General features: G+C 39.1%; 1 protein-coding gene across 1 annotated transcript; it reads left to right on the top strand.

The window, feature by feature from the left end:
* Positions 1–792: 792 nt before the first annotated feature.
* Positions 793–6,812, top strand: LOC122303874 (universal stress protein PHOS34-like). The gene is made up of 3 exons (XM_043115868.1): positions 793–1,641; positions 5,765–5,811; positions 6,372–6,812. Exons 1-2 carry the CDS (start codon positions 993–995, stop codon positions 5,770–5,772), a joined length of 657 nt encoding a protein of 218 aa, XP_042971802.1. The 5' UTR covers positions 793–992; the 3' UTR covers positions 5,773–5,811; positions 6,372–6,812.
* The last annotated feature ends 7,787 nt before the right edge of the window (positions 6,813–14,599 follow it).

The raw sequence follows: 14,599 nt of genomic DNA, 5'->3' as shown, positions 1-14,599 counted from the left end.
TTTTAAAATAATAATAATAATATTTTAATATTTCATTTTAAAACTCAAAAATCTCATATGAGAATTCTCAGTGACCAAACCGAATCTAATTTTTGACAAAATAAGCTCTTCATCCGATTTACTATTTTAAGGTATAGGTTTAGGATGTAAATAGTGAGTCCCTATATTTGAAGAGTCATTATTTATCCCATAAATTAGTTTTTATATATATTTTATAGGGAGTAGTTAAAGATGTATAAATAATAATAAATAAAAAATAAAAAAATTATTTTAATAGAATAGATAAATAAAACGGAATGAGAAATATGAGGGTTTTTTAAAAATCAATAAAATTTAAGAGAAAATTATAGAAAGTGTAATTTCAAGCTAAAATTTAAGAAAAATTATAAGAAACGAATATGAATGCTCTAAAAGCTATAATTCATATTTGACTATATTTAATTTTTAATAAATTGAGATTTCCATATAAACTTAGTCATGATTTTTCCTTTTAACTGTGAGATTTGAATTCTTGTTAATTATTTGCTAGAAAAATATCCTCAAATTTTTAACCGAATTTAAAGGAAAAAGATAATAACCACGTAGAAATTTTTATTACGGGACGTGTGATAAGCTAACTTTAATGATATCTTAATCCCCTTTGGACCGACTTATGAACAATAAGAACTTGCCTTATGAGAATTTATTTGCTCAATAAATAAATAAATAAATAATTGTGAGAATTTATTGCATTGGGCAGACAGAGATATCCATAAACGACATCCATCCCTATCTATGGCATAGTGACAGCATACCTCATTGTCCCTGGGGGACTTTGCCAAACCTTATAACTCCTAGCAGTAACGGTCAACTCAACAGAAGAGAAGCTCCTCCTCCCTTCCTAGTTCCTCCATTCCAATTCCCCATTCACTCCCTCTGTTCTTCCCTCAGCTTCCCTACCCCCTCCGAGGACCTAACCGTCATTCCACCCCCCCGAGAGCCACCACTCCGTCATGACATCCGTCACAGGCCCCCACCGTAAGATCGCGATCGCTGTCGACCTGAGCGACGAGAGCGCCTACGCCGTCAGATGGGCCGTCGAGAACTACCTCCGTCCCGGAGACCACGTGATCCTCCTCCACGTGCGACCCACATGCGTCCTCTATGGAGCCGACTGGGGCTCCAAACCTATCCCGATAGCTCCCCACGGCAGCAATGTCAACAACACCGACTCTGCCCCTCCCCCCACTGAGGCCTCCCAGCGCAAACTTGAGGACGATTTCGACAATTTCACCACCACCAAGGCCACCTCCTTGGCCCAGCCCTTGGTCCAGGCTCAGTTCCCTTTCCGAATCCACATTGTCAAAGACCACGACATGAAGGAGCGGCTTTGCCTGGAGGTCGAGAGGCTTGGGCTCAGCGCCGTCGTCATGGGGAGCCGAGGCTTCGGCGCCGGAGCATCGAAGAGAACGAGCAAGCCAGGGAGGCTAGGCAGCGTCAGCGATTACTGCGTCCACCACTGCGTGTGCCCCGTTGTGGTGGTGCGCTATCCGGATGAAAGGGACGGTGGTACTGACGAGGCGAAGATTGGGGACGAGGTGGAGCTGCACCCTGTGCCGGAGGAGGAGCACGAGTACCACGATGCCTCGGACGAGCAGAAAGGTATGGATTGTGCATCTCTTTGTGCAAGACTTCTGTGTAGACCAATTATATCAAAATTTGATTTAGTTTGGGTGAGTGCCTTATGATTTTAATATTGGTGATGTGTTGAAATATATTAAATTTACTGTTTCTGACGATTTTAAGGGTTTTAGGATGAGCACTATAAGATTTGAAGATAATTGGTGATTAATAAATATGACGATTTAAGATTAGGCTTGAGACTCTGTTTAAATTGAATTGGTATAGGCGTGCCAAAGTACAAGGATGTATGTTGATGTGGATGAGAGGCTTATATCTTTTTCTTTCTCCGATACAATTGTTCAAATGGTCGATTACTTTTTCTTTTATTGGCTGTTGTACATGTAGTGGGTTTTGATTAGTAAATTGAAGTACCAAATTGGTTTTATCACATCATCATTATAGGGAGTGTTCTTGGAAAAGCTATATGTGTTTTATTTGTGGTGAGACGGATTTGATTCTGACAAATGCATGGAGTTTGGGTGAAGTGTTCTTGGAAAAGCTATATATGTTTTATTTGTGGTGGGAAGTTATGTACAATACCCCTTAGACTCGTGTAGTTGAGTTGAGCATGTTGGGTTGAATGAGCAGTAAGAAAAGATGATATGGACAAGGAACTGAATCCATTGATGATGCTGCTGTCCTATGGGTACTGCAAGGATTGCCTATTGATGGACTAGGTGGGAAAAGGTTGGTAGTTGGCTGTTGACTCAGATAGCAATAGTGAAGATCTGACTGAATAAGAGGCATGCACTCAATTGGGATCCTAGAGTCATGGAAGAGGGAAAGAGAGGGGGTTGGTGTGGTGGTGCGTTAACTGGACCTAGTTTAGATTTATATATATATATATAATCGGTAATCAAGAAATTTTATTCACAATAATAGGCAAAGCCCAAGTACACAGGGGACCTAGTTTAGAAAATATTATTCTCTGAATGTGGGGATTATGTGGAATAGTGAGCTTAGATTCTCATAAGGATGATCAGAATTTTGAGAATAGATATGTATTTGAATCAAGATATCTGATCAAAAAAATGTCTTTGGCTCAAGATACATTTGTTCAATTTTCAATGTTTAATGCTGGTAGAAATTGTTTTGGCAACAGAAAATGATTAGCGAACTCAAAATCAAGCTTCTGGGATGTATTTTCTCTCCAACCCCACTTTTGCTTGCACATACTACACAATGCTCATCTCTCTCTCTCTCTCTCTCTCTCTCTCTCTCTCTCTCTCTCTCTCTCTCTCTCTCTCTCTCTCTCTCTCTCTCTCTCTCTCTCTCTCTATGTGTGTGTGTGTGTGTGTGTGGGGTATATTATGCAGGCTTGCTAATTGTGCTCGCTCTCTTCATCCTTTCCCTTTACCTCACCTCTTGCTGCTACTAATACGACCATTGCTGCCACTACGATCACTGTCCACTTGAACCCAAACTCACCATCACCACCACCCCAGCATCATCCCATCCATCTCAAAAGCCATTTTTTTTTTTTTTTTTTTTGATGTCGGGGAACCTCTCCAAGGCAGGGCCCTTTGGACCCACCCCTGCAGAATAAACCCCGGTCCCGTGCACCGCACCCTCGGAAGTTTCCCTACACGGAACTGGTTAAATCGCTGACTTTTCACCAGGGGGTGTGGCCCCAAAGGATTGTTTGCACCCATGAGGTGTTGAACCTTGGACCTTGAAGGGAATGAGACCCCAAGACTAAGGCCTTCACCACTTGGGCCAACCCCTTGGGGTTATCTCAAAAGCCATTTAAATGCTGAATTTTTTCAAGGGAAGTCTTTCTTGGGTTGATACTCGACCCACTTAGTATGCTTTTTTTATCCTTATTTTATAAAAAAAAAGCATACTATTTGGGTCGAGTATCAACCCAAGAAAGACTTCCCTTGAAAAAATTCAAAATTCTCCATTGGCAATCAAACTTGACACCGACGAGCATGACCTTTTAGCTGCTGCCTTGAGTATGTTCTACCTCTTCCGCTCACCATGAACTTGCTTAGCTCATGGAATAGAAGATTTCAAGCACTGGAAACTATACTCTTCACTATTTCAGTTTGATCTTATGCTCCAGATTTTGGTTTGAAAAGATGTTCTTTTTTTTTTTTTTTTTGATAAGTTGAAAAGATGTTCTTATTTTAGTCCATAAGGATTTACATAGAAAACTGCTCAAAAACGAAAAATGTTTTCAAGATCATTTTTGGGGCATCAGCCAAATAGCAGGAAACCAGTATTTTAAAAAAAAAAATAGCATGTTTCTAGCTCAAATAGAAATCATTATTTGTTTAAACAAAAACAGCTTAAATCATTTTTAAAACTAAGCCTGGGTTTTAAGGGAAGGTCCACTTACAGTTGATAGGTCAATCCCTCCCCCTATCTATCTCTTGATCCCTAAGATTTATTTCTTAGATATTAAATGACATGGTCACATTAAGCTTATGTCTTTGTTGCCTGTTAAATTAAGTATCAAACTCTTTATTCCCCCATAAAGAAAAAGACCAACTCATTATGTTAGTTTCTCTCGTCATTGCTTTCACTTTTCTTGATCCAATTTAGTTTTGTAACATTGTAACAACGTACATGCTTTTACCATCCCCCAGTTCATTAAACAAATAAGAAAGTTCACCTTTTTCCTTTGTCATAGTCCATTCCTTTTGTGATAATCCTGCCTCAAGAACATGAGTTACTAATTATTCTTGGTTGATTTTTTTTTATTTTTGTTGGAGAAAATTACACTTCACCCTCTCAAGTACAACTCCCTTTGCAATATAACCACCAAACTATCAAAGTTGTCGTTTTACTTCCCAAACTTCTACTTCCCTTGCAATTTGCTCCTCCTTTTAAGATCCAATTGTTAAAATCATATTACGTTACCCATAATCTTAAAGTTATAGTAAATTGCATCTTATGTTTCAAATTCATTTTACCCCCAAACTATACTTCCCTTGCAATTTGGCCCATCCTTTAAGATTCAACCTTATTAAAATCATGTCACATCACTTATTTCTGTCCATCTAACAGTCAGATCTCTGCGAGAGTAAATTTTAACTTATGTTTTAAATTTTAGGTGAATGGTGAAGTAACAACTTTGATAGTTTGATGGTCAAATTGCAATAAAAAGTGATAATTTGAGGTGGATAAAATGTGTGTGTGTTTTTTTTTTTTTTTGAATTAATATTCTAGAATGCATTCTTCTAAGAGTATCTAATGAATTGGATCACTCAAATTGAGTTGACATATCCTAGAATTGGCTTCCTCATAATGCCCCTTTTTAATTAAGTAATTGTCACAAAACTTTGGGAAAATGGTGAATTTAATTATATTATTAAATTTTTTTTTTTTTTAGTTTTGTTTTTTTTTGGTGTGTGTGTGTGCAGGCCCACACATGAAATATTTAACTTAAATTTGGGGCATAGCATGGATAGCATGGAGTTGGAGCTCAAAATCATAAATTGATGAGAAATGATGAACTTAATTATTTACTTGATCTTTTTTAGACCTAAGGCCCACTTCAATTCACCAAACCAAGGTTGATCTCGTGTAGTGCTTGTGGACTCGTAGATATTGAGTAGACAGTTGATTCTTCCAGGCCCGCACATGAAATATTTAACTTAAATTTGGGGTATAGCATGGAGTAGGAGTTCAAAATCATCAATTGTCCCATAAACATAAATTGATGAGAAATGGTGAACTTAATTATTTACTTCATCTTTTTTAGCACAATCATTGCGAAAGTATTGGTTGATCAAATTATTAGCTGTCATGGTTGTTTTAGATTTAGTTTCCAGGTACCATATCACCCATGTTGAGGGAGACTGTGGGCTTATGCAACGCTGTCCATTGCAAATTAACAATGCTGCCCCCATCCCCACCACCCACCCCACTAATGTATTTTTTAAAGTGTGATTAATTAATTGATCAGAAAAAGGAGACAATATGATGTTTCTGCTTTTATTGAAGCCTTAAAATGCTAGTTTTTATCAGTAAACAAAATTTTATAAATAGTAAGAATAGGCAAAAGAAAACCCAAGTACACGGGACTAATGCTAGTTTTTAAAGGTTTTGGGCTTATTTCTTTAACTAATTATGATATACCTTCTACTTTCCGCAGATGATTAATGAGTGTCCAACGCAATGACAAAGTCCTCCTGAGCTCAGGTGATGAATAATTTGCTGTTGATAATTGTACACACCATCTTTTAGCTTCTTTTTCATCCTCCCTTTGAAGATGTGTTTTTGTTTTTTAACCTGGGACAAAGTTTTCCTCCAAACTGGGTTGGAGGAAGCCCATCTAAAAAATTGACATGTGTCCATTGATCATGCTCATGCCTTTTTAATGAAGGGACACATGTCACTTTTTTAAGTTAGAATCTTAAAAAAGTATGTGCTTGTGACATGTTTTATGGACACTTTTCATATTTATAAATGGATTGGAGGAAACTTGGAAAACTCTGTCCTTTAATCTGTATTGTACCATTGTTGCCATGAGAGGTAGATACACTGACTTAGCTTTCCAACAGCATTTTCTAGTAGTCCTTGCTCTTTCTAGGATTGGACCAATTTTTTGACTTGAGAATGTTAGGATTCCTTGTGTCTTTGGTAGATGCATCTGATGTCCAATTTTACATGCTTTACCTCTGAAAAGGTTGGTTATTTCCTGAATTGCTGTATTACTTAAATATCGATTGAAATTATGATTTACTGGTGAAAATCAACAGGAAAAATTGAGAGCTGCAGCGTGGCAAAGAGTTTTATAGAATGTGATGGAGCTTCCTTTTGGTACATGTACGTAACGCGTGTAAAAATGGACCTTGGTCGTGTTGTTGGTCGCTATCAGTATGTCCTTGTCAATTGCCTTTCATCATTATGAAATTCTTGGTGAATTGATGGTATATATGTATGGGGAATTTATTTGGAGTCTTACAGCATCCCAACAGCATTTTGTGTCTTGTATAGGAACGAACCGGGTTTATACTAGTTAATAACCACTTGCGACCTCAGAAAAACCAGTTCACTGTATTTTGCTTGTGTGTTTTGACAAAGGTTTTACCTACTGATTACTTTCCCCTTTACACTATCCTACTTAGCATTGAAATCTTTGTTTTCTGGCTGTAAAGAACGACTGCGTTTCGTGGTGAATGACCGTTGTATTGCTTTCATGTTTTTTCAATTTTGCTTCTTGTCTTATGATATAGAAACTCAATGGGTCAAAAAAAGAGGGATAGAGAGAAACCCCATCTCCGAGGTCAGCGGATCCTTCTCCTCCAGTGCTACCAAAGAAACCCGCTGCTGATGTGCCGCAATACCACCTTCCTTGGTTTCGACATCGCTCCCTCATCATCTTTCCCTCGCCTGTGAGCTCGCATATACTGCAAACTTATTCCTTTTACCCCCAAAGCTTGAACGGGCATTTCCTATATTGGACCCATCAATGACCACAAGGGAAAATACCCAAGTTCTAACGGGCCAATCAATTTTCAAACATATCATAGCCCAGTTTGAAAATCCGTCAGGCCCAATCCACCCTCAAAGCCCCAAGCATTCCCTCTCCCTACTGGTGAGTCCATTAGGAAAAACATCCATAACCATTATGCCCACTATATCCAATAAGCACAACCCACATACAGAGCCCAACCCCAACATGCAAATGAGCCCTTTCAACTAACCCGTTTCTCAATACCTGTTCTCTAACCCCTCATCAAAACATCCCTGTCTGAAAATATACTCACCACTAAAGTATCTCCATTTGAAAATCTAAGCCCCATCGAAACACTCCTAATTGAGAACCTAACTGTTCTCATCTCTGAAATTCCACCAACAACTGTGATACCCACAACTGAAGAACTATTCTCCTTTGCAACACCTCTATATGGAAAATTACTCCATCATAGAATTCCTCTTTGAGAATGCAAACCCCACCAATCCCAAAAACTCAGTATCTACTAAGAAGAGAGTTCTAACTCACCTAGAGAGAGAAATCGCCCCCTCCACCCAAAATAAAAGGACCTCAAAGTTCAGTAGCACCTCTAACAAAACAAGTGAAATTTGATAGGGCGGGCCCGATGGTCTATCCTAACCAAAGCATCACCAAAGGAGAAGCAATGAAGGAGAGCAAACCTTGGCAACATTTCTGTAAGCCTGCAACAAGATCGGGAAAGAGAGCAAAATGTACTCGTGCAACAATTACTTTCCATACTACAAGAACTCAGAAATTCCCCATAACGGTAACTCACCCAAGATCCTTCCAATGAATTATGTTCATTTAGATGCTAAGGTCTACGTGGCAAAGCCATCCTACTACCAAAGAAGATATGAGGATCCAAACATGGAATTGCATAGGCTGCAAGAAGAAGGCTATATGAGCTCATATCAGGAATAACCAACCTGATATGGTCTTTCTTTCGGAGACCATTTTGTCTTATGTAAAAACATCTGGTGTTGTTAATATTCTAAGCTTTTATTTGAATGTACATGTCCCCTCCCAAGAAAAATGGGGATGTCTCTTGCTTATTTGGCTTCCAAGCGGGGATATTGAACCTATTAATATATCTAGTAATGTGATAGCTCTTTTGATGTACTTGGTCCCTCACATGTGCCATGGTTACTCACATTAATTTATTGTCCAGCTCACTACAGCAAAAACCATAATTTTGGAACCTACAGAACTCCGTTGCACTTGCATGTCCTAGTCCACTATTAGGAATATGTGATTTTAATTCCATTCTCAACCAATCTGAAAAATGAGGAGGTAAACCATTTGCTTCAACTTTCTTCCCTAGTGGCCTTAAGTTGTTAATGGATTTTAATGGGTTAGCAGACCTAGGATAATCAAGTCCTAAATTTACATGGACTAATAACCGCCAAGATCTAGGTAACATTCATGAAAGACTAGATAGAGCAATAGCCAATTCATAATAGTCTCTTCTATTCCCTGATGCAAAACTGTACCTTCTTCCCATTCACTCATTAGAAGTCTCTCCCCTTCTATTGGACACTCAAGGGCTTGGGAATGTCTCTAAGCCTTTTAAATTTGAAGAGTTCTAGACAAGAGATCCTTCTAGTGTTTATGTCATTAAAGAAGCATGGAGTCTTCTCATAAATGGATCACTAGCGTTTGTTCTCACTCAAAAGGTCAAGGTTGTTAAGCAAGCCTTCAAACACTAGAATAGGAATTGCTTTGGTCATATTCAAACCTCTATAAAGCATTCAACCACTAAATTAAATCATCTCCAATCTCAACCATCATCTAGCAATTCCATGCATGAATTCATTAGTGTTTGTCTTACTAAGCAACTCAAAAGAGAAGAAATTATGTGGAGACAAAAATCTCAACTTCATTGGTTGAAAACCACGAACCTAAATACTAAATTCTTCCCCATGATGGCCACGCTAAGGAGAATGAATGAAATTAATTGCTTAATAAATGTCTCAAATCATTGGGACACTAATCCTTCGAATATTCAAAACATGTTTCTTGATCACTTCCTAACAATTTATCAAACAACCTACCCACCAGACCCTGAAGAATTAGCAAATCTTTTCATTGAAAAAATCTCTTATGGGGATAATGAACAACTCTATAGGATCCCCACTGATTATGAAATCATTTCCACAATCAAGCAAATTCCTTCCTCCAAATCCCCCAAGCCTAATGGGTTCACTAGTTTCTTCTACAAGTACTATTAGGACATTGTCAAGGAGGACCTCACTGTTGCCATCTTTTGAAAGAATTAAACTATACTCATATTGTTCTCATTCCCAAAATAGAATTCTCCAACACAATCCATCAATTCAGACCAATTAGTCTATCAAATGTTTGTTATAAAATCATAACAAAAATCCTCACTGATAGACTCAAATTGGTCATACATAAATTTATATCTCTCCACCAAACTACTTTTCTCCCTATCAAATTATCTAAAAAAATACCATTCTTGCTCAAGAAATGTTCCATAAGCTTAAAAAATGGAAGACAAAGCCTTTTGGTTATTAAAATAGACATGAAAAAAGCCTTTGGAAACATTAGAGGACTAAGCATTAGTAACAATGGTCGCCTCCCTTACACATTTACTCTTGTTGATGATCTTATATTGTTTGGGACAGCCATTGCACAAAATGCTCAGTCTTTCATCAACTGTCTTGAGTTATATACATCTTAGTCTGGTCAAGAAATCCACACTGGAAAATCATCCGTCCTGTTTAGCAAAAACACTACAAGCAATATAGTCAGGACTGTAAAAGAAATCCTTAAGTTTAAGCTTTCCTCGTCTAGAATAAAATATCTAGGCCTTCCACTAAATTCAGTGGATCCAACCAAACAATATTTCAAAGACATTTTGGAAAAAATTAATGGTAAACTAGTTGGATGGAAATCTAAATTACTATCTCAAGCAGGCATAACAACACTAATCAGAGCAGTAGCCAATTCCATTCCCTCTTATAGCATGTCCTCTCTTTGGATTCCAAACTCCATTAATAAGACCATAGATAAACCTTTTCATGAAATTTTGGTGGGGTTTTAACCAAAACCAAAATGCATAGTTTCACTCCAAAGGCTTGGGCATCCATTTGTAAACACAATTCCATTGGAGGGCTTAGGATTAGGCTAACAGTTCATGTCAATAGAGCTCTGTTGAGTAAGTTAGGATAACATAAGAGCAAAATAGCAACTCGAAAGCCTTTCTTTCTGTCAAATACTTGAAAAATTCTTCTTGGCTCTCAACCTCAGCCAAACCATCATACTATAGATTCTAGAAGGGGCTTTTGAAGCAAAGAAATTTCATAGCTTCTAGTGTTTATGTTTTCAAATCAATAATGGGGAAAAAAAAAAGTTTGGTCTGACCCTTGGATTCCCTTCATTAACACCTGCAACCCCCACCCATTTGTCTTACTCAATATCTCAATACCCCCAATTGAGGGCCTCTGAACTCACTTTAGAAGAACTAAGGAGATGGAAAAATCTCCTATTGCAGGCCCTCTTTTCACCAAATACAGTGCATGAAATTCAAGAAATCCTACTTGCAAAGTTCCAATCTCACAATCTAAGTGATTCCCCAAATGGATCCACTATGCATCTAAAAAATTCTCTGTTAAATTTGTATATTGCGCAATTGTCATCAATCAAAATGACCTCAATACTCCCTATCCTTCATCAACATGGAAAAAAACAAGTCTTTGAAAATGCAAGATTGTTTAAAGCATTTTTTTTTTTTGGAAAGTTCTAAACAATATCCTACAAACAAAGTCTCTCTTGAGTATTTGCATAACCTTCATTGAAGATCATAAATTGTGCCCTATTTGTCTTATGGAAGAGGAAACAATAACCATCTCTTTTTGAAATGCCATTTCACTAGAATTTTGTGTATACATTTACCTTTGCCCCTTGACATTTCATCCTTAGCTAGGCATAACATTGGCAACTGGATAAATCTAATACTTAATCATGCAAGCAACATGAACATTTCTTTAAAAGAAAATCACCAATTTCAATTGTTTGTTGTACTTGCTGTGGATAACCTTTGGTACAATCATAAATCAGATAATCCATGAGATCTTAAGCCCTACCATATGACATGAGAGGGGAGTTTATTTCCCACCTTGGGCCGTGTAGGGTTCATTCAGCCCAAGCCGGCCAACAGATAGTCCAGCGCAGAAGCAACAAATGAATGGGGCCGAACCGAGCCTGAGAAGGCCCATCAGACAAGGTGACTAGTCACGTGTTTAAACCATAGCCCACACTACCGAACAATGGGCATGCCACATTAAATGGCTAGAGGGACCAACATGCAACAACAAAGCATAACATCTACTTACTCCCGTAGCCGCAACAATGTGCACACCTCCCCCATACCTGCCACAAGGGGGAGGTGAGGTGGAGGCTTGGCAACATCTTCAAATGGCACAATTGACACAAGAGCCCCTCTTGAGGCAGGGTTAAGAAAGGCTTCAAAGAAATCCATCTAAAGACCGGCTTAATAATCGTCCAACTCATCCTCAAGGGCACCCAGTGAAGTAGGAACTGGGGAGGAGGGGTGCTTGAGCCGCCGATACTTGGGCAGTTGGAGCGGTAGGAATGAAAGGAGCCACAATTCGGCCAAAGGATGAGCCTGCCACAGTTCCACCACTTGGTGCCTTCGAGCGTGGGACTAGGATCTTATGCCAGGAAGCCTCTTTTTCAACTCTTGAAGATGTCCCGACAGCATTACAATTGACACGGGGCCTCCCCCCCCCCCCCCTCCCCCAGGGGCCACCAAATGTAGGGGGACTGAAGGTCTCTTATGGTCTTGGGATGCAGTGGGCTCTCTCAGGTAGTGCCGACCTAAGATGTAGGAGCGGTCCGGGGCAGAAAGGTGGGGCCGGATGTTAGAGTCAGTCAATACGGCGTCTGACATCGAGTCATCAAGATAAGTCTTGACCCAGGACAAGACGACATCCAACCTGGCCTTCTCCTATTCGGATAAAGTGATGAAAATGGATTTGTTGTTTGGCATGACCCCCCAAATAGCTTGAATTGAAAACTCTTGATGGACAGCCTCCCCACTTGGGATATTCCCAACCCATGCCCGACACGAAGAAGAATCGCTTAGTCCAATCCTTGATATGGGAAAAGCGCTTCTCTAAGCCGACAATCCACTTTTGGCCACGCGCCTTGAAACTACACAAGTGCCCATCATGACCAAGAGCTGCCATGCATTCAGATAGAGTTGAGTGGGTGCCAAGATAGTCCAAAATGTCATGAATGGGGTGGCAAAATGGTAGCCATAGCCTTTTGTGAACATTAAGGGAAAAATGGCCACCTTCATTGCCAAACCAGCATTGTCAACAGCAGTGGCACAGCGGCTTGGAACTTCCAAAACTACCAAATTGTGAATACCAAACATCTCCCTTAGCGCACAAAGGTCACCGAGAGAGGTTATCAACCCCTAGTTCTGACCCTCAAAGAACGATGGCTTCTCCCTAGCATCTAGTTTTCCCATGCTTTTAGAGTCACTAGATGCTCTCTCAAGACACACGAAGTGATCCTTCTTGGAGTCAAGGCAAGGAATGTTCTTAGGAGCCACCTAAGGTGAATAGAAAAAAAATGGATGCTAGGAACGACTAATGATGAGGAATGAAGGAACACGAAGAGGAATGCATGGAGAGCAAGTGCATGCAAGGAAGAAGCACACAAAAAAGATCAAGTGGGGAAGTGGCAATGACAAGGAGACTAGGTTTAAATAAAGGCATGTATTGGTTGGGTCTCAAAGTAGAAAAGTGATAGTCGCCGTGAAAGGGGAAATGTCAAGAGTAAATCCCAAGATCCTCGTTATGTGTAATGATAAATAAACCATCATGCACACCCCGAGCATAGAAGAAAAAGAATTGTGCATGTGGAGGACATGGGCCAATTCCTCCATGTGCACAATCCATAACTGGGTAGAAAACAAACCCCCTCTTGATAAATAAACCATCACGCACGCCCCAAGCACATAAGAGAAAGAATTGTGTGCATGGAGGATACAAGCCAATCCACAATCAGGTAGAAGACAAACCCCTTCTCGCGCATGACAACAATGATTGACGCCTACAACTTGGGCTTACCCACTGTAATGGTCAAGCGAGTCATGTCAACCACGACAAACAGCTTTTGAATTCTCACCGCACGGGCGTGGTGGGAATTCACGGGATATTGAAAGGGGAGTTTATTTCCCACCTTGGACTGCATAGGGTTCATTCCCCTCAAGGCCCAAGCCAGCAAATGGATAGTTCAGAGCAGAAGCAGCGACGAAAGGAGGATTGAACCAGGCCCAAGAAGGACCATCAAACATGGTAACTAGTCACGTCACCTATTCAAACCATAGCCCACACCATCAGACAATAGGCACGCAACATTAAACGGTCAGAGGGACCAGCATGCAATGACAAAGTAGGACGTCCACTCACTCTTGTAATCGTGACGATGTGCACACCTCCCCCTCACCTACCACAATGAACAAACAGATAAAGAAAGAGTGACCCACGTATGATATGGCAAGGCAACAGTTGACCTGACAGAGGAGAACTCTGCCACCAGTACAACACTTAATATGCCCTTGCACTATCGGCTATCAGTAAGGGTGAAAAAAAAAAAAGGTAAATCGATAAACCGGACTGGACTAGAATGAACCGGTGGATTTGGAGACAGAACTTGATTCCAGTTCCAATTTTCTCAAAATCAGCCGAAATCGATTTGGTTCCAATTTTCCTTTTTCTAACATCAGACCGAATCAGTTCATATATAAATTAACATTTTATGTTGTATCAAATTTTTTTACATGATTTTTGGTATTATATTTAATTTTTATATATAATTATATATAAAATAATTTTGTCTTATATGATAAATTACTAATTAATATAATATTAAATTTTAAAATCCTATATATAAAACGATATATTATCACTATAGTCTATTGTATTAATAGTTATACTAATACCATATCACTATATATTATAATATATCACTATAATCTATAATACAATTATAAAATATATTATAATATACTAAAATATATTATCACTATACTATTATATACTTTAATTTATATACTATATAATATACCAGAAAAACATGACCAAAAGCACCGGTTTAGGGATATAACCGGTGTGGTATCGATTCTTTGAATCTCAAAGTTAGTATATACCAGTTCGATTATAAAATATGTCAAAAACCGAACTGGACCTGTTGTACCTCTATCTAGCAGTGAGTAGAGACCACCATGTTTGGGTATATAAGCACATCCTTGGCTCAAGTAAAGGGGGCTGGAGTCTTTTTCTTTGCACACACTCTCTTGAATATTTTCTCCTAGTGCACTCCACACAAAAAGATTTCTCTAACTTAGACATTGGAAGTATCCCTCACCACCTCGAGCCCTCATCTTGGTGGATCTCGCAGGTCAACTGAGAGGAATTGTTGAGTTGCCCCATA

The sequence above is a fragment of the Carya illinoinensis genome, chromosome 3, assembly GCF_018687715.1.
Source record: "Carya illinoinensis cultivar Pawnee chromosome 3, C.illinoinensisPawnee_v1, whole genome shotgun sequence".
NCBI classification, from domain to species: domain Eukaryota; kingdom Viridiplantae; phylum Streptophyta; class Magnoliopsida; order Fagales; family Juglandaceae; genus Carya; species Carya illinoinensis.
This window is presented reverse-complemented; position numbering and strand designations above follow the sequence as displayed.

What these genes read in the sequence shown, in the direction of transcription:
- LOC122303874 (XM_043115868.1), top strand. Translation starts at nt 993, where the DNA reads ATGACATCCGTCACAGGCCCCCACCGTAAGATCGCGATCGCTGTCGAC.